Below are 24,680 nucleotides of genomic sequence, written 5' to 3' on the forward strand. Positions count from 1 at the left end.
CAACCAAACAACCTCAAATGGGTTCCAATACTTCCATAATCGCTAACTAAAGTGATTAAACTAAATTTCAAGTTCTAAACATGGCCAATTTGTTCACCAACCCAAAATCCACCAACAATTTACAATAAACCCGATTACTAGCATCACTAAACCCATTTCATCACCTAAAAGGGTATTACAACAAATTAACTCAAAACCCTAACTTGAATATCAAATTAAATAGATGAAATTCGGAGTTTGAGCTTACCAATACTATCACCGCGTAGCCGAGAACGAAAGGAACAACTTTAAAACCCGAGACTTTGATCGATTCGAGCTTCTTCTTCCCCAAAACCTCAAATCTCTCTCTAGACTTCTCTCTCTCTCTAAGAATGGATGAGGAAGATGAATGGATGTGAAATGATCCAAAGTTGGATCTAAACCAACTGAAAATGCCCACAAATCCGGCCCCATGTGAAATTACCCAATTGCCCCTCATTAAAACAATTAAAATAAAGAGTGTTCTGTCAGCGCCTATTTGCGCGGCGCGCGGCCTCATTGCGCGGCGCGCAGAATGCCAGCATCAGATCCTTTTGCTTTTTAATTAAATATAACGAAACCTCATTCCCAAAATGTCATTAATACACAATTACGCGAGATAAATATTCGGGTCTTACAAGAGTGAAACACCCGAGAATAGAAAAAGTCTTCCCTCTCAATGTTTTATGGATAGAAAGATTGCTTCCAAAATGACTTCCAGCAAATAAGTAGGTAAAAAAACACAAAAAAGTGTGGACGCCATGATAATGGTAGAGTCAATTTCTATGTGTATTAAACCTGCATGAAGTTTAATTTAGGCTCTACGCAACGATCAAGTCGCCAATAAATTCATGTTTGTTGTTGACCAGATTAAGAGTAACCTTTATTTACTTAGGGTGCGTTTGTTTGCCTCTTAATAGAATGATTCAACGCTGAATGCTGAACCATTCAGCATTAAGCGTGTTTGTTTATGATCTATGAATGACATATGGTGCTGAATGGTTCAGAATTCAATGTTGAATAATTCAGAGTTGAAACACTCTTTTAAACATTAAGAGCCTAATTTTTCTGTAATATTCTTTTCAAATCATATCCATAATGTTTAACCAACAAGTATATTGTATTTTTTATTCATTTAACATGTTAATAAGGTAATTTTACTCAATTCATATCGTTCATTTAAAATGATTATCAAACAACTTATTTTCATTCAGAACAAACTTTATTCAGAGGCTATGATCCATTCAGCGCTAAATAATTTAGCTTTATCAAACGCAACCTTAACGATCGCTTACATAAATTTCAAGGATATTTTTGGAAAGGTGAAGTATCTATAGTTTCTATTAAAATACTATAACGATGATGTCATTATTAGGCTAATTCCTTTGTTAAAAATTAATCAGAAAACAAAAGAAAAAAATCTAAGCATGGTGGGTGATGTCATTAATCTAAATAATTTTTTAATTAAAATTAAACTTTTAATTAATTATTATTATTAAATCTTACTAATAATTATTTTAATTACAAAAATTAAATAATTTTGAATTATTTTAATTAATTAATTTGAATTGAGTACGAGAATGTATAAAAGCTACGCAGAAGGAAATCAATTTTAAATTTATATTTTAATTTACAATTTTAAAATAAAATGACAACTAATATTATCTCTTATGATTTGATGTGGATTGTTTAATATGTATTTTAGGTGTTTGATGAAATGTTCCGCTGACGAGTTTCTCGAAATGTGTGGAACCACGAGTTTTTAAACTAAATAATTTTATCGTTCATTTAATACCTAAAGCCTAATTCCACGGATTTCCCTAAAACAGCGTATTAGGGTTCAGGGAGGTATAATTTGCAGACACATACATACATACATACATTTGGGTTTCAATTACTCCGTAAAACTTAAAAGCAATCGTATTTACATTGATCATTACTATCTCACTTGAACTTGAAAAGCATCTGTTGTCTAAATAAAAACAAGGTTTTTAGGGTTCGCATTTGAACTGAAAGGAATCATTCATGGACATTGCTCTATTTTCTCCATCTTCACTTTTTCATGATGAAGATGCCACATCTTCAGGTAATAATAACTCTATTTCTATATCTCAAATAAGGAATTTATACTAATCAATAACAATTGTTGCTGTTGTTATTGCTGGTTGCAGATGAAGAAAAAGTAGATGACAGCCAGACTTATGTTGAAAGAAGTCACCAGTTTCCTGGAATGGTTTGTTTGTTTCTCTGCATCCCTAAATTAATTGAACTTAACATGTTTTATATTAAAAATTTTGTACAATTTATTTATCGTCATACAAAATTATATCTAACCCTATGCATCACCATTTTATGCTTGAAAAGACCTATATTTGTTTCTATGTTATCGATTTTACTAATTTGATGTTTTTTTTTTTATCGGATATCGTTGATTGATTCATGGTGCCATGGTGGTGTTATACTGTTTTTAAATATAGATTGTTTTTTAATGGATCCATATATTTAAGTCTAGTTGAATTATAATACTTATGCACATAAATTGTATACTTTGTAACATTCTATACCAATAAGTATCTTTGATTGCAGGAATTGCTCGTACGAGAATTTTCATTTCATCAGATGAATGCTAATCTACTATGGCCAGGAACATTTGCGTTTGTAGATTGGTTAGTTCAAGACAAGTCAAAAATACAAGGACGGCGTATCATAGAGCTCGGCAGGCAAGATTATTTTATTATTTGCAATAATAAGTTCAGTTCTGTTTTTTTAAGGAATTGTGTTTTTGATACAATATTGTAAGTGATGACAGTGGAGCAGGTGCGTTGGCTATTTTTTTAAAGAAGTTATATCAGGTGGATATTACGACTTCAGATTATGATGATCAGGAGATTGAAGATAACATAGCTCATAATTGCAAGGTTAACGGAGTAACTCCCGTGCTTCCTCATATCAAACGTTAGTTTTATTCTTCACATATACATTATACATTTTTGTTAATTTAATTCAAAAAATAAATAAAAAATCATTTTTGTTTTTGCCTATAAAGTATAACAAAACAAGTGTTTTTGCTCCAAATATTAAATATTGGTTTTTTCTTCTATGTCCATGGTAGATGTAGTCACTAAATATTGAGTCATACATAAGCAGGTGATTTCGCTAATATCAAAACCGTTCTTTTATTTCCTTTTTTTTTTATTTCTTGCGGAAAAAGGAATTATGACATGATCAAATGTGTATAACATAAAAATAGTCGTCGTTTAACTTTCTATTCCGAAAATATCAAAGTTGTATTTCACTAGTCATTACTAAAAATAAAATTACACTTAACTTTGATCTTATTAAGGGTACATTTGTTTACCTCTTAATTGAATGGTTCAGCGCTGAATGCTGAAACATCCAGTATTCAGCGCGTTTGTTTCTGACCTCTGAATGATAGATCGTGAATGGTTCAGCACTGTGCTGAATCATTCAGAGCTGGAACTATCTCTTAACCATTAAGCACCTAAATTTTATGTGATATGCTCTTTAAATTATATCAAGAACACTCATTAAACAGCTATATTGTAGTTTTTATTCATATTAAAAGGTTAATAATTTTACATCATTCACATTATTCGTTCAAATTGGTTATCAATCAGGTTATTTTCATTCAGAAGCAACTTTATTCATACCCTTTGAATCATTCAGATTATGAACCATTTAGTGCTAAATCATTCAGTTTTATCATACAAATCCTAAATTTGATGCTAATGTGATGTGCTGATGTTATACCGTATCTTTTTTATTATCAGATTCATGGGGTGATCCCTTTCCAAATCCTCATTCAGAATGGGACCTCATTATTGCAAGCGATATCTTACTGTGTAAGCGCTTCAGTTTATCTCTTAAGTCACATGATAGATGAACATTCTATTCTCACAAATATAGGTGCAATTTTATTTTCTTGACATATAATTATAAACAACATAAAGTACTACCTAACTTGGTTTTCTTTATAGTGGTTATTCGTAAAATGCATAGAATACAATCCTTTTGTGAAAATTAACACATGTCAATATATTTTCGAAAAAACATTGCAGCTTTTTATTATTTATTTTAGATTTTAGAATTGCATGTTCTTGTTATTTGTGGGTTAAAAAACCATTTCTTTTCACCTACAAGTTACTCGGTTGTCAAGGACTGTTCTTGAATTTATTTACTGCTTCATTTTATTTGGAAATTTATGGTCGTCATCGGACATGTATTTTCACCATTTTTGCTATTGAACTTGCAACTCCGATTTATTGTTCTGACTGTTCTCTAATTTTATTTGGTTTTGCAGATGTGAAACAGTATCCAAACTTAATAAAGACTTTATGCTTTCTTTTAAACTCTTACAAGCCACAAAATACTGCAACACATGAGTCTCAGGGTAAGTCACAAACTGTTGTGCATAACAATGTTTTCGAGATTCGTAAAGAAATAAAAGAAAATAGTAGACAGTGAATGAAAAAAAGAAATAAAGGTATTTTCAATTCAAAAATAAATATTAAAAAAATCATTTTAAGTCATTTATTTACTTAATTTCTGTTCTTTTAGAAATAAAATTCGATAATACAATTATTTTTGACGTTATTTTCACTTTTCTCTCAAATAATATTTCGAAACAAAAGAGAAGACGCAACAAAATAAGTGTATAATTAGCTGAAAACACACATATATATATACACACACACACACACACACTCACATATGTACTTATGTCATAACAAAATGTATCACAATTCAAGAACAGTTGGATGTCAAAGGCAAGATGAAGTTAACACAAGACCATCTTCTGATTTTCTTTCCTTTTATAACAGACGACAACAAAAATACAAATATAATATAAAAAAAATTCAAAGGTCAATGTTTTTTAAAAAAAAAAAACTAGTGCAACCTTGTTAATTCTTATACTATCTTTATAAGTTGCTGAACAATTACATTCATACTTATTGAAATCTCTTCCATTCTGTTTCGACTAAGATCAAAAGACGACCTCATCAAATTACCATCCAAGAAATTCCTTTAGTTAACAAGTTTTTTCTCATTGTAATTCGACCTTCATTTCTAGTGGTTCAAATGTCCAACTACTTTGATCATCTTTCTCAAATTTATTTGGAGTTTCATGAAAATGTATTTGCCTTGAGGAAGTGAGGCAATGACACCAATAACACCACTAGAGATTCTAAACAAATTTGATGAAGATGATCAAAGGAGTGGAAGGTTTGAGCCACGAGTAATGGAGGTCGTTTTATAGTGAGAAGAAACCTATTGACTAGAGAAATTTCTCGGATGGTGATTTGATCATGTCGTTTTTTTTTTTTTTTTTTTTTTTTTTTGGGGCGAAACAAGTGGGAACATATTTCAAAAAGCAGGAACTTATGAAGAGAAGGTTGAACGAGTTTTTGTTTTGAATCGTTGACCTTTGGAAACTTTTATTATGTTTGTATTTTTGTTGTCATCTTTCATAAAGGGAAAGAAAATAGAGAATGGTTTTGGTGTTTGTTTCATCCTCTGCTTTAACACCTAGTTGTTCTTGAATTGTGATACATATTGTTATGACGTGTATGTGTGTACGTATTTGTACACTTGATTTGTAATAATGAAAATAATGTCAAAGATGATTGTATTATCATTTATTATAATTCTAAAAGAAGAGAAATTAAGTAAATAAATGACTTAAAATAATTTTGGTTTTTATATTTCGTTTTAAATTGAAAATACTTTCTTTCTTTCTTTTTTTATACCCTCGGTACCATTTTCTTTTGTTTCTTTAAGATCATTGATGCTTCAGGGTAGCAAAATGGGCGGGTCAGGCATGTTGAAGTACAGGTAAAAAAGGTGTGGTAGAGCAGACATTTTTTGTCCAAAACTTTCTAGTTCTAGATTATTATGATTTTTAGTGTGCCAAATATGTTTATGAATAAATATTACTCCGTATTTCAATAACACTGCAATGTAAGTTTTACGCATGATTTTTTTTTTTTTTTTTCCTTTTGAGTAAGATGAGTGTGCACACAATTTGAATCGACCCATCAATAAGTAAACGGCTCGAATCTGTGACCTTCACTCATCAGGTTTTTTAACTTGTAAAAAACAATTGTAACTTGTGACAATTTATTTGTATATTTTCAGATACGCATTCCGAACTGCCCCGACCAGCTTTCTTGATGAGTTGGAGGCGCAGAATTGGTAAAGAAGATGAGTCATTATTTTTTACTGGGTGTGAAACTGCTGGACTTCAAGTACAACATTTGGGATCCCGGGTGTACTGTATCACGCCTACCAAATCTGCAATCTGTGATATTTGTGACTAAAAATCCGTTGTTTTTTTTCGGTTTGAAAAGGTCAAGGCCTGGACCAGTGTGTAGTTTGACCTTTTGTAACCGAGTAGAGACACAGACAAACTGGTTGTACAATTTAAGACAGTCCGCGAAGGAACCAGTTCTAAGGGAGATGAGGGGAGCTTACCATGTACTATGACTTTAACATAAATATGAGACAAATATTTAATTTTGATTTTCATATTTCATTCTAGTTCATTTAAGGTTTAAGATTTATGATGAGATTTCATCATAATGAACATATAGTAATTGATCATGTTAATTTTTCTTTGGGTTCTAGTCGGAGTATGATCGATTAAGGTAATTTTACTTTGGGTTCGAGTAGGAATACGAGCATAGCGCGATATCCTTCTTGTTAGTGTAAGTAGTTAATAATTAACAAGGATTTCATTTGACTAAACTACCCTCATGTGTCAAGCGCGTGTTAAGTCTTAAGGGTTTTCTAATTGATGATAGTGAAAGGGACCAACTGCTTAATTAGTAGAAACTAGACCATCCAATATTAGGGACTAACTGCATAAGATTTTCTTAAATGTACCGAGTAACTATATATATTATCAAAAGAGAGTGACTTGGTATTATTAGGAAGTCATTTGTCATTCTTTGCTTTGGATTGGATTATTTGCCATGGAAACACCGTTAACTCCTATCCTTAAACAACCCTAGTTGGTACAAAATGCTAAACACTAATGTTAAAACACGTGATTGCTAACTTGTTTAGTACACTGGTCGAACTAACCATAACATGTTTGAACAATGACATAATCTAACTCAAGTATGTGAGCCCGTTTACTAAGTTGGAACATATTTGAGTTAAAAAAAGTCATTGTTCTAACTTTATCTGGTTTGTTCGACCAATGTATCAAGTTACATCAGGTTAGAACAATGACATGTTCTAACTCAAGATTAGGACTCAGTTTTGAATGTAATTCGAAATAATCTGATTCCAAACATAAACATGTGATGTGTTCGGATATGCTCGGATTTGCGTCCGCACATATTGGACTTCGGATATGCTTGAATTTCGATAACGAATACGTAATTGTGTTAGTCAGTGATGTTCCAAGAAAAATTAGGTCACGAGGAGTCCGAAAGAATACGAGCAAAATCATAGACGGAAGAATGGTTCATTTTAGCAAATAATAAAAAAGAATTAAAAATTATATTATTTAATAAAAGCTTTTAAACAAGTGTATTCGCTTCAATATCCATATGCATTATGCATTGATGGGCCTATAAAGTATAAGCATATGAATATCAGCCCCAAATGCCTATAGAAGATTAGAAGCCCACATAACATCCAACCTCGACTCCGGCGAGATACCGTCGTCATCTGCGATTTCACTTACCAACTGTACGATCCCCCCTCTCTCTCTCTCTCTCTCTCTCTCTCTCTCTCTCTCTCTCTCTCTCTCTCTCTCTAGATGCATTTGATGACCAAATGGGGTTTAACTTAAGTATTATAAAACATTAAATTGATGAAATCGGAACCCCTAATTTGTATGAAATGATTTTTTTGCTTGTGTTTTTATTTGTATTTAATTAACTGTGGTTCCAGTTTGTTTGCTGTGTGTTGGGTTTATGCTATGGCTTATCACATGGGTTTTAGGTTGGTGTGATTTAGGTTTCACATAAACAAGAATGCACACCAACTGTTTGATAATATTGCTGAACCATAAAATTAGAACATCCGTGCACAATTTAAAATTTATAAACTAAACCTTGTGTTGTTGTAGCTCATGTGGTAGTGGTCTGCCTCTCTTAGCTAGCGAGAGGTCAGGAGTTTGACTCCCGTGGGGTGCAACATTGTACACAAGGTTGCCCTTTTACACTTGAATTTCACCAAAGGGTGTCTTTCGCAAATCGTGTTGCGGGGACAGTGGGGGAGTGGGGGTTTTACCGCCCATGCCCTCAGATTGGGCCGGGTTTCCTCTTGGGTAGCAATTGGGGGCAGCAGTTGGGGGTGGGTTATGCAACTGTTGGAGATGAACGCGTGGGTGGTTAAGTCCTCCTAGGTGACCCCGTACTGCTGTTAAAAAAAAAGGGTATATGCACTAAACACATTACATACTAAATTAAATCTGCAATAAACTTGTTCTAAGATATTTTATTTCTTGTGTACGGTTGTCGTGCTATATATATAACAAGACCTAGACATATTTTGATGATACGAGGATGCGATTGTTCGGTGAAATATGCAATTATTGTCTCTAATTGTAGCTTAATGAAATTTTGTTAGTATCAATAGGGGTTAATTATATTAAGCACCCAATGATCATGATAACATTGGCAACATAGGGCATCTAGTTGAAAGTTTTGATACTATTGCTAGCTGCAAAAAAGGTAATTTTAGCTTGAACAATGTACTAAAGGTTGTTTTTTTTTTTTTTTTGTTGTTGTTGAATTAGAAACTCAAAAGATGAGCTCTTCGAGCTTAAGGACCATGTTAGCTCAAGCTGCAATTAGAGGGGTAACAGAGGCAAGGGCGAAAATATTTGGTCATGTGCTCAATCCAACGGGTCAAAGATCCGCCCATAAGATATTACGCAAGAAATTTATCGGTGAAAAAGTCGTGTCATGGTATCCAGACGACGTTCAGAAAGAGGATCCTCTTATCGTGCAACGAAGAGAACAAGAGTAATCTTCCCTTCACTCTTTTCTCTTTCGTTTTATGTTGGAAAAACTTGAATATCTATAGTTACATGTAGATGTGGTAACATTGACCCAATTGTTTTTCATTGGGCCAACTTGGATTCTTTTCTATCTAAAACGGGTTGAATGGTTTAATTAAAAGAGATAACTAAACAAGAAGGGGGTTGACTGACCTTTGACCACGACTTTGACCGACTTGGGCTAGTCGGGTCGAACTAGTACCCAAATTTGACTACTCAGGGACTAGTCGGCCGACTTTTATAACCCTTATTATGAAGGATCAACCGCAAATAAATTTGTCATCTATACACTGTCAAATTGTTGTATAAATCAAAACTGAAACATATTACTGAACTTGTGACAATTTTGTAGGCGTTTATCTAAACTTGAAATGTTGAAGCGTCGTGGCAAGGGCCCACCTAAGAAGGGACAAGGAAAACGAGCTGCTAAACGTAATAAATAGAGATCAATGCCCCTTGGTATTGCAAGTTTTTTTTCAAGCTTCAATTCAAATCTAAGACGCAATTTAAAGTTCTTGAATTTCAATTTCTCAATTTGTCGGAGACTGTTTTTGTATGATTTTTTAGTTGTGTTGAAATTGCATTGTGCATCTGCTAATTTAGATGAATACTACTGTTGTTAGATTGGCTTTATTGGTGAGAATAATACTATGCTTGAAGCTTGTTAATGTTCTACAATTTTTGTTGTTTTCCAATTTCATCCAACAGCATCATCCTCCTCTCTTTTTAACTGTTGTCTGTTGTAATTATATCAGTATCTGATAAAAACCTGTAGTTGAATCTTTTAAGTGACAAGCTGGTTCATTTCTTCATAGTGGCATCATACCAACTGATGGTATTATAGTTGTTAAGATGTCGATGTCGAAAAGATCTTAGGATTCTATGATCTTGAAGTTTGTATTCTAATAATACATGTGTAAGTCGTTTTTTTCTAAAGAAATAAAAACTTAGAAAAAATATTGTATATGAAATTATGGGATAGAGCAATCAAATACACTTCTTATTTCTCCGCCAGTCTTATTATTAGCACTCAATTATATGCAAGGTTGTAAAAGAAGCGAGACATGGTCGAGACGATCGGGACTTTGGAACATCGCAACGGTCAAGACAGAGTCGAGATACATATTGACCAACGTTGACTTTTTATATACATTTCAAACATAAATATGTAAAATAAAGGCAAATATATGTGTTTAATATAAAATATTTGTCTTTAATTTGAAATAATGTTTTTGTTGAAAATATATATTCAAAGTCAACGTTGGTTAAAATTCGCCTCCACCCCGTCTCAACCTCGTCTCGATCGTTTTTAAAGTTTTTGACCGTTTTATACGTTATTGACCGTTGTTTAATCGCTGACCATTTTTTACTCGTTTTTAGATCCGTTGCAATGTTGCGCAAGTAAATCCGCTGCGAAGTCCGCTGCAACGACCGTCAACGCTGTTTTTGCAACAGTCGTTTTATGTATTACCTTACGATATCCTCAGTTTGAAGTTGATTTGTTTGGTTTTAATCTTTTTCAGAGCAAATCCAAAACCGAACCAAATTCAAATTCAAATTTATGATTAAAACCGTCAGAAGTAAAATTTCATTTTCTCCACCAAACTTATCGTTTAACTCAACTAAAGTCCAAAATAGGTATAGGTACTAATAATAAAATCCCAACTTGCTTTTCTATATTACAAGAACCCATGTGATTTTTTATCACAAATTTTCAATCAGTCAGAGCACTCTAATTGAAAGGGGATGATTCTCACACACACTTTTTTGATCCTACACACTTATTTTAACCTTTTACTCTTCTAATAATACTCAATTGTTACGTGAGTATAAAAAAGTGTGTGCTAGAATCATTACTGATTTAAACTACAACACACACACTAAAACATACACACTTAGTTGAGGAAGACATGGCAGCAGAAGCCAAAGTTAAATCAATCTTTTTGTATCCAATAAAATCATGCAGAGGTATCTCTGTTTCAGAAGCACCCCTCTCTTCCACCGGTTAGTATCATATGTGTTATCTATTCGATATATAGTATATAGTTAGTATAAACTAGTATAAACTATAAATAGAGGAGTATATTTAGTTGATGCACAACACGGTCTAACCGGGTTATCCCGACCGTTTCTGACCCTTTCACCGGGTACCAGGAGGGTGAGTATTACATATTTACATAGTTTAGTGGTATGTTTGGCAAAACTACCTGGTAGCTAGTAGCCGGTAGCTATTAGCTTTTTATACTCGTATGTATTTAGGTGTTTTGAGAGTGGCGAATCTAAGATCGAGATTCGAAGGTGTCCTGAAATTTTTTTCAAGCTGATTATATTTGAATGGTACTTTAGTTGTTGTTTACCTATAAAAACTGTACATCTTAAAAATATATGGAGTCCTATTGTTAAATTTAATGGTGTCCTACACAATTTGAAGTATACTTTGTAAAATAAAAATTTCCAAGCTAGTGTTATCACGGGACCCCGTTGGATCCTATGTAGGTTCGCCACTGTGTTTTGAAAAGTAACTGTAAATGTTAAAATAAAGAGTAACTTGATTAAAAGGCAGGAGCTTTTTTTCAAACGCTAGTCCCAATAGCTTTTAACTTTTTTACTCTATTTAAAGCTTTAAGCTTTTTTACCCTAACGGAGCTTTTTATTAGATACGAGCTTTTTCATAAAAGCTAGAAGTAAAAAGCTCGCATCCAAACATACCCAGTATAAACGGAGAAGCCTATTCGAATGATTACTTAGATGAGATGTATACGGCCTAGCCAGGTTATTCGAGTTTGACTCTATCCCTGGCTACCAGGAAGGCGAGAACATAATATAAATTTATAGTTAGTACGGAGTAATGGAGTATATAATATATATTATATTTAGTTCAAACCTCTCCTTTTTAACAGCCTTAACGTCAATCTTCTTATTTCTTACTTGATCCCTCCTGATTTCTGTGTTATATTTGTTTATGGTTTAGCACTAACATGACAATTTTCTTGGAATTATTCTAATTATACACTCTTCAGCTGAAAAATGAAAATATTAGCTCGCAGTAACTGAAGTTGTGATAAAACTGGAGTTGAGATAAAATCATGGATTTGAATTTTTAATGGTGAAAAATCCATTTGATTAAGAATCAAACTTGTCTGTCAAATAGTTTAAAAGTTGCCTAAAGTCTATTTGTCTATAAGTCTATTCAAAGATTGTGATGGGTAATAAACTAACAAAATAATTTTATATCGTAATCACGGTCAGTTCATTGTTAATTGTTAATAAAAGTTATAAAAAAACAGTTATAAAGCTTTTTATGTCAACTCAACTCAACCCGACCCACCCATTTTGCCATATGTATTTTGAGGTAATAAGGAGCTCATTTGTGATCCCATTTGCAAGTTGCTGCAAGCTCTAATGTTTGTTGTTTTGATGATGTAAATTATCAAAGATAAATGAAGACCAATTTTTTGTTTATGCTTTACTCGTTTGAGAGATTAGTGTATAATATATATATATATATATATATATATATATATATATATATATATATATATATATATATATATATATATATATAGTGGACCAATCCATGGATAAGCACTAAATGGGGCACAAACTGGATAAGTAAAATTTCAAATTTTTTTTTTTAAAAAAAACGATCCTTTAATATGCAAATAGAAGAAAATGAAAAAATTTTAAAAAGTTTTTGAACAAAATCGTTCGAAAATTGATGATGAATGGTAAACATCGATGATGAATGGTAAAAATTGATGATGAATGGTAAAATTAACCATTCATCTGGTTAATTTATCATTCATTTTTGTTCGCGATGAATGATAAAATTAATCAATGCTAAAAAAAAGCAGATGAATGGTTAATTTAACCATTCATCTGTTTATGATGAATGATAAAAAAACAGATGAATGGTTAATTTAACCATTCATCTGGTTTTTTTTAGCATTGATTAATTTTATCATTAATCGTAAACAAGATGAATGATAAATTAACCCGATGAATGGTTAATTTTACCATTCATCATCGATTTTTGAAAGATTTTGAACTTTTTTTTTATGAAAAAAATTGATTAGAGGTGCATTTTAATGCAGATTTATGAATTTATGAATGTAAAAAAAAAATTCAAAAAAAAAAAAAAATTTTATTTTGCTTATCTGGTTTGTACTCCTTTTAAGCTTATCCATGGATCGTGCCCCTATATATATATATATATATATATATATATATATATATATATATATATATATATATATAAGACACCACAATACTTAATAATGTTCAGTCTTCACTATTGTGACACACAGGGTTTAGATGGGATAGACAATGGGTTGTTGTGAATGCAAAAGGCAGAGCTTGCACTCAAAGAGTGGATCCAAAATTAGCTCTAGTTGAAGTCGAGTTACCTAAAGATGCATTTTCAATAGGTTGGAAGCCGAACATGAGTTCTTACCTAGGTAAAAAAACATTTTTTAGAGTTTCTATTTTTCATATGTTTTCTACCATTTATTCATTTTCGTCATGTCGTTAGTAAGAAAAAAGTGAGTTCATTTCCGATTTTCATTGAACAATGATAAATGGTAGTAACTTATTCGACACTTTTGTCTCGCAAATGCTCATTGTTCTTATTCTTGAGTTTGTAGAATTTAGAGTCTTATATTTCATTTGCATATGCATTCATCTGTCCTACAATAATAGTGTTTCCTATCGAATTTATTTTAGAATTTTGCTAACGTCGGCCCTTCGTGTTTTCATTAACACACTTATAATACTTGTATAATCAGTTGGTTATTAACTTTATAGTGGCGGTTACCTGATTGTACAAGTATTTTGAGTTTTTTAACGACTACCCTAAGGCCTAAGGGTTGTCATTATCAAAATCATTTATTTTATTAACTTGTTATGTTGTACATATTTAAAATTTCACAAACAAGTAGAAGTTTAATATTGATTCGTTGATGTAAAAGTTATAAGAGCGCCCGGGATGGATGAGCTGAAGGTGTCATTATGTAATCCGCCTCAAATATGTGATGGTGTCTCGGTTTGGGAATGGTCGGGATCTGCGTTGGATGAGGGAGCCGAAGCGGCAAAATGGTTCACCGATTATCTTGGCAAGCCTAGTCGGCTAGTGCGTTTCAACGAAGGTAATTTATTAGGTTAACTGAAATGGGTCAAATGGGTTCAGAGTCTCCCGAAGTGTTTTTTTAAGCCACCAAACGTCTTCTAATTTATTCAATCAAAATATTTATTGTGTCATATTAGACATACTAATTATTTACTAAAATGCTAAAAAGGGTAGAGAGAAGTGTTTCAGGTCAACCCAGCTTGACTCCAAGAAGTTTTTTGTTTTGACCCATTACCGAACATATCTGACCCGTCCATTTTATGCCTTCTATAATTTGTAATAGTTAATGCAAGTTGTATCCTCATACAGAATTGGAGATTAGACCTGTGGATTCTGATTATGCACCTGGATTCAGAGTTATGTTCTCTGATGGATATCCATTTCTATTAGTTTCCCAGGTTGATTTTCAAGTTTGTTTTGTACTAAATTTATAATTTATAACTATCATATAAAAATTTAAAAATACATTTTGGCAGGGTTCTCTTGATACATTAAATGAGCTTCTAAAGGAACCTGTACCAATAAACCGGTTTAGACCAAAGTACGTACGTCAACTTATATTTATGTCTTTTAAATTTTTGCAAATAATTAGCTTACTAAGATTCACTTGTTAGTGGTAGCAATATCGACCCATTTACATACAGATGGGCGGAATTGAGATATAATACATCACTTATGGGTCAAATAACATTTGGCCAAATAGAATACACGGGTTCTGTCTGAGGTGTGTTAAAATGCTTACACCTCGAAAATTATTACTTAAAAATCCATTATTATCTAATTGCTTATTTACCTATGGATATAATCCCTCCGTCCCAATATAAATGTCCCGTTTTGACTTTTGAAAGTTTTTCTTTCTCAACTTCGGCCCTATTTTTGAGTCAACAGCAAGCGTCCATTTATTGGCGTCTTGACTGCCGTTTAGATCCTAAATTGAATTCCAGGCAGATTTAAAACCCATGGAAATTTGATTCTACCATTTTCATGGCGTCTCAATTTTATTTTACTACTTTTTTTTTATAAAAATTCCTACTTATTGATCGGAGGTCCACTCGGAAGCAATCTCTTTATCCGTCGAATAGAGAAAGTGACTTTCTCTACTTTTGTGAGTTTTTCATTCTGGGTGGAGAAATGACTTGTTTTTATTCTCGGATAGGGGAAGGAATTGTTTACATCTCACCTTCCCATACACCACTCATGTGGTTTTGAGTTTTGTTGTTGTTGTTGTTGTTGTTGTTGTTGTTGTTGTTGTTGTTGTTGTTGTAACTTCGGCTTTAGATATTTTTGTTAAATAAATCTGATAGAAATTTATATGGAATGAACTGGATTTTAAAGTGTTTTCAATGGTATAATTTTATCCAAGTATTACTCCATATAACACAAACAAAAGTATATAAAGTCAAAGTTGAAAAAGAACGACTTTCTAAAGTTAAAATGGTACAATTATGTTGGCACGTAGGGAGTTTAACAAGTCACAAATCATTTGTTAACATTGTTTTGGTTTCCATGGGGTCTGAACCTGCCCAAACTGTTTTAGCCTGTATGACAACTACCCATTTACTCAACAAGTCTGACCCATAGATATTCCTTTTTTGTGAAATCCAAAATCTTACTATTTATCTTGTCACACAATGACACAATTTGTGATTATGTCATATTTCATTAATGATGTAGATTTGTATTGACATATTTCAGCCTTCTGGTTGATGGCTGTGAACCCTTTATTGAGGACTTATGGAAGGAGATTAAAATCGGTAATTTTCTATTCAATGGGGTCAAGCTTTGCGCCCGCTGTAAGGTAATGGGTTATACCTCTCTTTCGTATTGTATGTAATGTACTTTTTTAGTACCTTGTGTGTAAACTATATGATGTGACATGTGATATCATTACAAATTGTCACATCATCATAATAATATATGCATATGCAATTAGGGTTGGCAATTGGTGAGAAAAACCCGTGACCCGCGGGTACTCGTGCCCGTGATGGGCGAATAATTTCAAAAAATTCCACCCGCGGGTAGGGTACTGGTAAAATTTAGTACCCGTTGGCGGGTCATGGATATATTATATCCGTTACGGGTAAAATCCGACCCGTGAATCCGTAATACCCGTTTGAGCAACCCGGGGGTATAGTCGTTAACCAGTGAATCTGTGATACCCGTTTGACGAAAGTAAGGTGTGTTTTTCAGGTACCTACAATTAATCAAGAAAATGCACTTTCATCTTCTGAGCCAACTGAAACTCTTGTGAAGTTTCGGTCAGGAAAAGTCTTACATCCGAACCGAAAAGGGAAAGGGCAGGTATAGAATACAATTTGTTTTTTTTTTTTTTCGTTATTTGAACAACCTTGATTAGTTATTATTGTAATACACAAAATGGTTTTGCAGGTGTACTTTGGACATAATATGGTATGCCATGATTTACATGACGGAAGTGAAAAGATGATCAAAATCGGTGATCCTGTTTACGTCATCAGCATGTTCTTGTCGTATGATGATACAGCTACTTAAAGTATTAACAAGTAGTTGTATGCAAGTTAGTATTTGCATTTTATATTATTAGTGAAGGAAATGAAAGATAAATATACTTGAATATTACGGAGTATGTTTTATGAATAACTTGTTTGTGAGTTATTCATTTGAAGTTTTAATGATCTTGAAGACCTACAAGAATTTGGTGGAATTAAGCATTGAACTAATTTACATGTTGGATGTTGGACTTGAATGAATGTAAAATGTCGAACACAGAAAAAAACAAATTTAAGAAAATATGTATTTTAAACTGATAACGATAGGGGGTTCATATCACAAATTCTATATTCTATAGGGCAAGATTTAAGTTTAAAATTGATGAGGGTGTCAAGTTACTAAAAGTTGAGGGACTTATACTGTAGATATGACCAACAATTTACGGACTAACCCCCACTTGCAAACTAACATATTGTTGTGTAAAAATAAGGTTCATTAAGATAGTTGTATGCTTTTTTTCTTTTTCTTTTTTTTGTGAAAAGCAGCAAAGAAAACTTATTAGTCAATATTAAAAAAAGAAATACATGAGTACAATCTATGCTTCTTTAAGTTGTTACATAGACAGTTAAAACAACAAAACTATAGATATGATTATCTGGCATAAAGAATGTTAAGACAGACAATTGTCAAAAGTGATGAGATGTGCAAAACGTGGTATATGAATTGTTGTATGAAATAGTATGAAAAAATACCGATTAAAGATTGCTACACAGTAATGAGCAGTGTACTCGATCGTGTAGTAGTATAGTAAATGGTAAAATCCATGTATCGTTTCAAAGACAATATCTAAGTCAAATTAGGATTATAAACTAAATTGTGATTAACTAATAAAATTACAATTACAAGATATTTTGGTTTGCCCTTTTACGATGGGCGAATCAAGTGATGAATAAGATTAAAAGACAATATTTTTGGTATTTTAAGTTTATGAAAGTAAAAGATAGTTTTGATATCAAATTAAGGAAATATGCTCATCTAGACTTTTTACCCTTAATGTTGAATGTTATTTAGGATTAAGATCGGATTGATTGGTTATGCACGAGAACTAATTAATTGGTTCACCAAGAGTAGTCTTGCGCAAACACTCAAACGGGATTACGCGACGCAAGTGATGTTCTTGTCATCTAAGACCTCCTATTTGTAATCAACTAATTCAACTAGTTTGAAGACTTGAATGATGATCAAGTCAATGGTGTGTTGTACATGATCCACTCCTATATCAACTAAAGGTTTAACTTAGTTCGTTCTCTTGGTCCGGTTAAATGCTCAATTCACCCAACCCAAATAATTAATTAAGTGTTATAATAAGATCCCTATAAACGTCACTAGATAAGGAAAATCACTAACACATGTTAATTAATGGAACTAGGTAGTTGAAAGTGTGTATAACAGATTCTAAGGAATTGGTCATTCTCCTAGACAATTACACATACTAATTAAGCTATTCCAAAGTATCTACAAGAGTCGTTCTTACATTCTTATGTAAATCAACCATTTGAACTCAACTTATCCCTTTTGGTAAAAGACGGATAAACACATGTCACTAGGTGTAAATCAATACATTAACTTAACAAGATGATGTTTCTTAATCAAATGAACATATCAACTAGTTGAATCGAAAGGATTAAACTTAATAAGAATGGTTCTTGTATTCAAACATCAAACTATCGTGCATAATAACAATCAATCAATAGTAAACATTCAACATTTCGGTTATTTATCTAGATGAACATAAAATGGACTAGCCAACAATCATGCTTAGAAACTTAAACAAAACGGTAACAAAGATAGAATTCATTGTAAATACAAGATTGACCTTTTAGGAGTAATCTTGGATGAAGCTCTTGAATGATCCTTGATTCTTCAATGATTTGAGTGCTTAGATGCACTTTGATAAGCCTAAGAATTACTATGATTCGTATGTTTTAGTCTTTGAACAGAAAGAAAATTGGTGCCCCTTGAAATGAAGCTGGACATGGAATTAAATAGGCTGACAGTTGGTGAAAAGCATTGTGCGCGGCGCTCACAGTAAGGGTACGCGGAGCGCACTCTTACCTACTTCACTTTAACTTTACAGCTAACGATCGCACCATTATTTTGACTTGTGCGCAGCAGGGATGCGCGGCGCGCTCAGTTGTGAGCGGCGCGCACAGTTGAATTTTGCACGGGGCGCACGCTGGTTTTCATTTTATAAGATTTCTGATCAATTCATACTTGCGCGGAGGGGTGCGCGGTTACTGTGCGCGACGCGCACAACCTGTTTATTTGCTGTTATTGGATTTCTGAGCTGTTTCATCTTCATTCTAACATGTTTCTTCAAGTTTATCATAATTATGGACTGAATCTAAATTTACATACGAAATGAACATCAAATGAACTTGATATTACGACTAAAGATATGACTAATTTGCGTAATATCAAATCCCCCATACTTAACTCTTTCTTGTCCTCAAGCAAGTCTTGTTCTAATCATTCGCATACAAAACACAAATATACATGAATCACACACATTATTTAAAGTATACATTTCACTAAATCACACGAAGCACACAAAACACACACATTATTTTGGAACACAAACTCACGCTATATGAAACACAAATTACACAAATGGAATACACACTTACACGTCAACACAATTGGAATACACACTCTTTGAGGTACACAATTTATGAAACACACGCACACATTTGGATTGTTTGGGAGAGACGAACTTCGGTGAAAGTTCTTTAAAAATTTGGATCCTTGGGGAAAATTGGATCTTTGAGAAAACGTTTTAAGATTTTGAAAATGTCAATGCTAGTTTTTAAACTAGACACGTTTTCCGGTTTTAACCTCAAATTCCGGTTGAGGGTAACTGAAAACCGAAGTCTCAGTCGGCGATTTAGCAAGCTATCCGCCCCCATGATTGTAGTATCATGGAACTCTTAACCGGGCTCCCCCTGACGCGATATAAATATTGGTCTTGCATGTCAATTTGTACAATTTAGATCAAGGGTTAAAACTGCGAAGACTGAGCTATCGCGCGGGACAGATCCTGCTCCAGCTTATATACCGTAATCGGTTTTACACTAGACAGCTCATTGGATTTACCCTACCAAGTTTATTTTCGGGTTTGAAAGTTCAAGACTTTCCCTTCCCACTGTACCTTATATCGTGATATGATATTTGTATGAAATGACATAGTTTAGGAAGTTTGCTATATCAAGTAAGGCAAAATTCGGAAGACTTTACTTCCTTCAAGGATGAACTAGATGCATCCTTTCCGTTTAGTGACATTATTCCTTTTATTTTCAAGCTAAAAGTACTTTAATCGTTTTAACTTTGCAAAATTTAGTGATAATAATTCGAAAAGATTAGTAAAATCCCCCATACTTGGCTTTTTCGCTAATACTTTTAGTTCAAAAACTTAAAAATTTTCATAAAATACGACAATAAGCCAAGTTGCGTTGCATATCCGAGAGAATTACCCCCTCCCCCACACTTAAGATTAAGTAAGGCCCTCATTACTTAAAATCAGAAATAATTTAAAAATTCACGAGGGCATTAGTGTGAAAAGAGTTCGAAAAAACCTTGGCATAAAGCCGAAGATCGTGAAATGTAGGTGAGCGATGGCGCTGAACTTAATGCCAGCATAAGAACATCGTTCATTCCTTGATTTCTATCACAAATTTCAAATTGATTGTACTTCGCTGAACTTAATGCCAGCATCATTAAACCTTAACAATAAGAAATAAACAAACACACAAAATGAAATAGATAAAAGTGGTGTATTTAACACAACCACCACAAACGTCAATCGTACAACATAAATATTCTAATTATTACACACCATTGTTTTAAAAGAAACCATTCTGAAAATTACCAAAATGTTACCAAATGTTACCAAATAGGGCACATGAGCCCTCTAATTTTCACCAAAGAAATTACCAAAAGGCTAGCCGGAGTAGGTGCCCGAACCATCATTCCTAGGTCTTTCCTGTGGGTATTGCTCCTCAAAGCGTCTTTGTACATCTTGCATGGCCGCTTGTTCCTCATATAACGGAGGACTAGGAATTCGGTTTGGTGTGTGGTAATAGGTGGAATGTTGGTAGGAAGTAGCATAATATTTTTGTGGGTTTTGCATATATAAACCAACATTATGGCGAAGCCAATCGCCCCTGTAATTTCCCCACCTTTGGTCATACCTTACAGCCCTATTATGCTCGCGCTGCTCTTCATGATATTGGTTGAATTGTTGCCTTTGTTGCTCATATTGGTCATCCCTGTTTTGATAACCTACCTGCATGTCATGAAACCCGTAAATAACTTCCTCCAACTCTTCTTCCCTGGACCTTTGTGTCCGCCTACGCCTTCGCCTTTGAAATTGTGGTAACTCTTCTTCAGTTTCAGGTTCTTCCATGTGAACCTCTTCCTCTGTATCATCTCTTTCAACACCGCTACCACCTGCTTCATGATCATTTGCGCGTGGTAGATGGTTAGCACGTGGTGGGGCAACTCGAGGAACAAATGGAACGAGCCTTTGATGATTGTTGTATTGCAAAAATTCTGCATTAACATAATATTTACTTCCCAAAGGTTCCATTCTTTCCGGATTTTCCATTAACCGATCAAAATTAATACCAAATGACCTCGCTATCCTGGTTATATAGTGACCACCTACAATAGGGTTTGCTGATCTCGTCCCTGCATCGTCAAGATATTTTGTAATGGTGGTTGGAATGTCAACCAAAACTTTGTTGAAGATTTTGTCGACCAGAAAAACATCAAGCCTAGATACCTTGTTATTGCCGTCTTTTCTTGCATTAAATGTGTAAGCAACTAACCTATGGAGTAACCTTTTATCTTGATGAGTTATTTGACTAAATTTGCTTCGGCTAGCGGAGAAGTCATCATTACTCATATCTATCCAAAATGGTCTCGGATCGTAGGAGGTTTCATAGTATTCGGCTTGTCGGAGAAAGGCATCTAGTTGATCATCATCGAGTTCGTTGTATAGATCTAAGGCTCGAGCAAGATCTATTTGGCTCAGTGTTCGATCGGCACCACCCAATCTAAACCTCATAAAGTTTTGCCCCCTTGGATTTAAAATCATTTCAAACTTCAGAGTTGATATGAATTCTTTACATAATTCGGGGTATATGATGTCATGGAGTCGCATGACATTTTCCCAAGCCCTTATTGTAATTTCTTGTCTTGATGAAACTCGATGTTTAACTTCCAACATTTTTGCTACTTTATCATATTGTCATGCTTCAACCAATGGTGCCGGATCAAAATACCAAGTAGCTTCACATTTTTTTCGTAAAACCCAAGCAAACTCGTTCGCATAATCCGGATGGTCCCGGACATAAGATAACCAAACAATAGGATCATTTTGATCCGGTGCAGTTGCTTGCTGCCCTCCTTGGTGTGATCCTTCTCCTTGTTGAGGTGCTTGTCTTGTTGACCTTGTCTACACATAGGAAACAACACCAAAACAAAAGGCATATAGAGATAATACCTTGTTAGTGTGAGTTTAAGTCAAAATAAATGTTCAAAGATACATATAGCACATAGTTATGTTAATCTTTCAAACAAATAAATCCTTTAAAGAGCAAAGATTATCATGACTATCATAGCGTTATAGAAACCAAATTTGAACACAGTCATCAAGCACAATCTATCCATAATGCTATTGTTACCCAAAAATTTATCATTCATATAATAAGCATAATTAAGTGGAAACCCTAAAACTTTTCATGCTACATTATCAATCTATCATTCAATTCATGCTAGCATTCCAACTTAAATACTTACATTCATCAAAAACTCATGAAGTATCTAAAATCATCTTCAATCAAACCAAAATCACTAATTACAAACCATTCTTAACACATTAACAAGCTAGGAATTTGATTAGCATGTAAACCCTAGAATCATAAGAATATCCTAAAAACACAATGGAATATCAATTTTAAGGCATACATGGCATACATATTACTTAGAGCATGTTAATGTTTACAAAAATCGTGAATTGAAGAAAACCCACATAAATTCTTTAAAGAATCCGAAATTAAGAAAGTGAAATCGATGTATTAAAAAGAATAAAATGTAGAAGAACATGAACATACTCTCCTCATCTTGAATTAGCTTGAAAATTGAAGAGATTTGATGAAGATTGGATGTAATTTGGTTAGGGTTTGGAAGGATTTTGAGTTTGAGAGAAATAGATTCAGTTTTTTAGGGTGAAAAATGACAGAAATCGGGCTTGTGTTATTTGTGGTTGAGATTAGAACGTGGACCCCACAATAATTGAACCAGAAATCAGCTGAACAAAGTGGTGCGCGGAGCGCACACATAAGTGTGAGCGGCGCGCACGAGCGTGCGCGGAGTGTTTCTTTTTAATTTTACGCGGAGTGCACAAGGCATGAACTTAGTAAACCTTCTGATCAAAATTTTCTCGAGTTCACGAAATGCAGAGGTGTGTGCGGGGCGCACACATAAGGGTGCGCGACGCGCACCGTGTTTTCTTCATTGTTTTTTCAATTTTGATCAGTAGTTTTGTTTGGTAACGTTAAGGTAATCGCAGAAGTAGTTTCAAGAACATTAAAATCACACAGAATCACTAAAAATCACGCAATCCTAATTCTAACATTTGTGAAGGTTTAAAAACGAGTCGCTTCACCCGACTCTTCCCCCAAACTTAGGTAGCTTTGGGGTCAAAAATGAGTTTTACCTCATCTTCAATGTTCATAGGTCCATCAACATATAGTTTAACCCTGTGTCCGTTTACCTTAAACGTATCACCCTTCGCATTCCTTAATTCCACCGTCCCATATGGAAAAACCTTGTTAACAACAAATGGTCCCATCCAACTGAAATGTCCCGTTCATATTGATTATAAACGTTCCATATTAATTGATTTCGTTGCGAGCTTTTAACCTCTATATGAGACGTTTTTCAAAGACTGCATTCATTTTTAAAACAACCATAACCTTTATTTTATCTATAAAGGTTTAAAAAGCATTACGTAGATTATCAAATAATGATAATCTAAAATATACCGTTTACACATGACCATTACATAATGGTTTACAATAAGAATATATTACATCAAAAATAAGTTTCTTAAATACAGTTTTTACATAATATCATACAAGCATGGACTCCAAATCTTGTCCTTATTTTAGTATGCAACAACGGAAGCTCTTAATAATCACCTGAGAATAAACATGCTTAAAATGTCAACAAAAATGTTGGTGAGTTATAGGTTTAACCTATATATTATCAAATCATAATAATAGACCACAAGATTTCATATTTCAATATACATCCCATACATAGAGATAAAAATCATTCATATGGTGAACACCTGGTAATCGACATTAACATGATGCATATAAGAATATCCCCTATCATTCCGGGAAATCCTTCGGACATGATAAAAATGAAGTCGAAGTACTAAAGCATCCGGTACTTTGGATGGGGTTCGTTAGGCCCAATAGATCTATCTTTAGGATTCGCGTCAATTAGTAGATCGGTTTACTAATTCTTAGGTTACCAAGCAAAAGGGGCATATTCGGCTTCGATCATTCACCCATATAATGTAGTTTCAATTACTTGTGTCTATTTCGTAAAACATTTATAAAACTGCATGTATTCTCATCCCAAAATATTAGATTTTAAGTGGGACTATAACTCACTTTCACAGATTTTTATTTCGTCGGGAGTAAGACTTGGCCACTGGTCGATTCACGAACCTATAACAAATATATACATATATATATCAAAGTATGTTCAAAATATATTTACAACATTTTTAATACATTTTGATATTTTAAGTTTATTAAGTCAGCTGTCCTCGTTAGTAACCTACAACTAGTTGTCCATAGTTAGATGTACAGAAATAAATTGATATATATTATCTTGAATCAATCCACAACCCAGTGTATACACGTCTCAGGCTAGATCACAACTCAAAGTATATAT

General features: G+C 33.5%; 3 protein-coding genes across 4 annotated transcripts; all 3 read left to right on the plus strand.

Annotated features, from left to right (window-relative positions):
* Nucleotides 1-1,877: 1,877 nt before the first annotated feature.
* On the plus strand, nt 1,878-6,564 carry LOC139876966 (uncharacterized). The gene is made up of 7 exons (XM_071864366.1): nt 1,878-2,104; nt 2,190-2,251; nt 2,605-2,738; nt 2,828-2,973; nt 3,810-3,881; nt 4,340-4,429; nt 6,175-6,564. Exons 1-7 carry the CDS (start codon nt 2,044-2,046, stop codon nt 6,354-6,356), a joined length of 747 nt encoding a protein of 248 aa, XP_071720467.1. The 5' UTR covers nt 1,878-2,043; the 3' UTR covers nt 6,357-6,564.
* A 1,038-nt stretch (nt 6,565-7,602) lies between these two features.
* LOC139877630 (small ribosomal subunit protein mS33) lies at nt 7,603-9,954 on the plus strand. The gene is made up of 3 exons (XM_071865056.1): nt 7,603-7,737; nt 8,792-9,020; nt 9,408-9,954. Exons 2-3 carry the CDS (start codon nt 8,803-8,805, stop codon nt 9,496-9,498), a joined length of 309 nt encoding a protein of 102 aa, XP_071721157.1. The 5' UTR covers nt 7,603-7,737; nt 8,792-8,802; the 3' UTR covers nt 9,499-9,954.
* An 826-nt stretch (nt 9,955-10,780) lies between these two features.
* On the plus strand, nt 10,781-16,834 carry LOC139877107 (uncharacterized). 2 transcript variants are annotated; one of them, XM_071864522.1, is made up of 9 exons: nt 10,781-10,794; nt 10,919-11,059; nt 13,363-13,512; nt 14,023-14,199; nt 14,490-14,578; nt 14,657-14,721; nt 15,855-15,978; nt 16,371-16,481; nt 16,569-16,834. In XM_071864522.1, the coding sequence occupies exons 2-9, from the start codon at nt 10,966-10,968 to the stop codon at nt 16,689-16,691; spliced, it is 933 nt and encodes a 310-aa protein (XP_071720623.1). In that variant the 5' UTR covers nt 10,781-10,794; nt 10,919-10,965; the 3' UTR covers nt 16,692-16,834. The 2 variants fall into 2 exon arrangements, with proteins under 2 accessions (XP_071720623.1, XP_071720624.1); XM_071864523.1 differs by having other exon boundaries at nt 15,876-15,978.
* Nucleotides 16,835-24,680: the final 7,846 nt, after the last annotated feature.

This window comes from Rutidosis leptorrhynchoides, chromosome 11 (assembly GCF_046630445.1).
Source record: "Rutidosis leptorrhynchoides isolate AG116_Rl617_1_P2 chromosome 11, CSIRO_AGI_Rlap_v1, whole genome shotgun sequence".
Taxonomy (NCBI): Eukaryota; Viridiplantae; Streptophyta; class Magnoliopsida; order Asterales; family Asteraceae; genus Rutidosis; species Rutidosis leptorrhynchoides.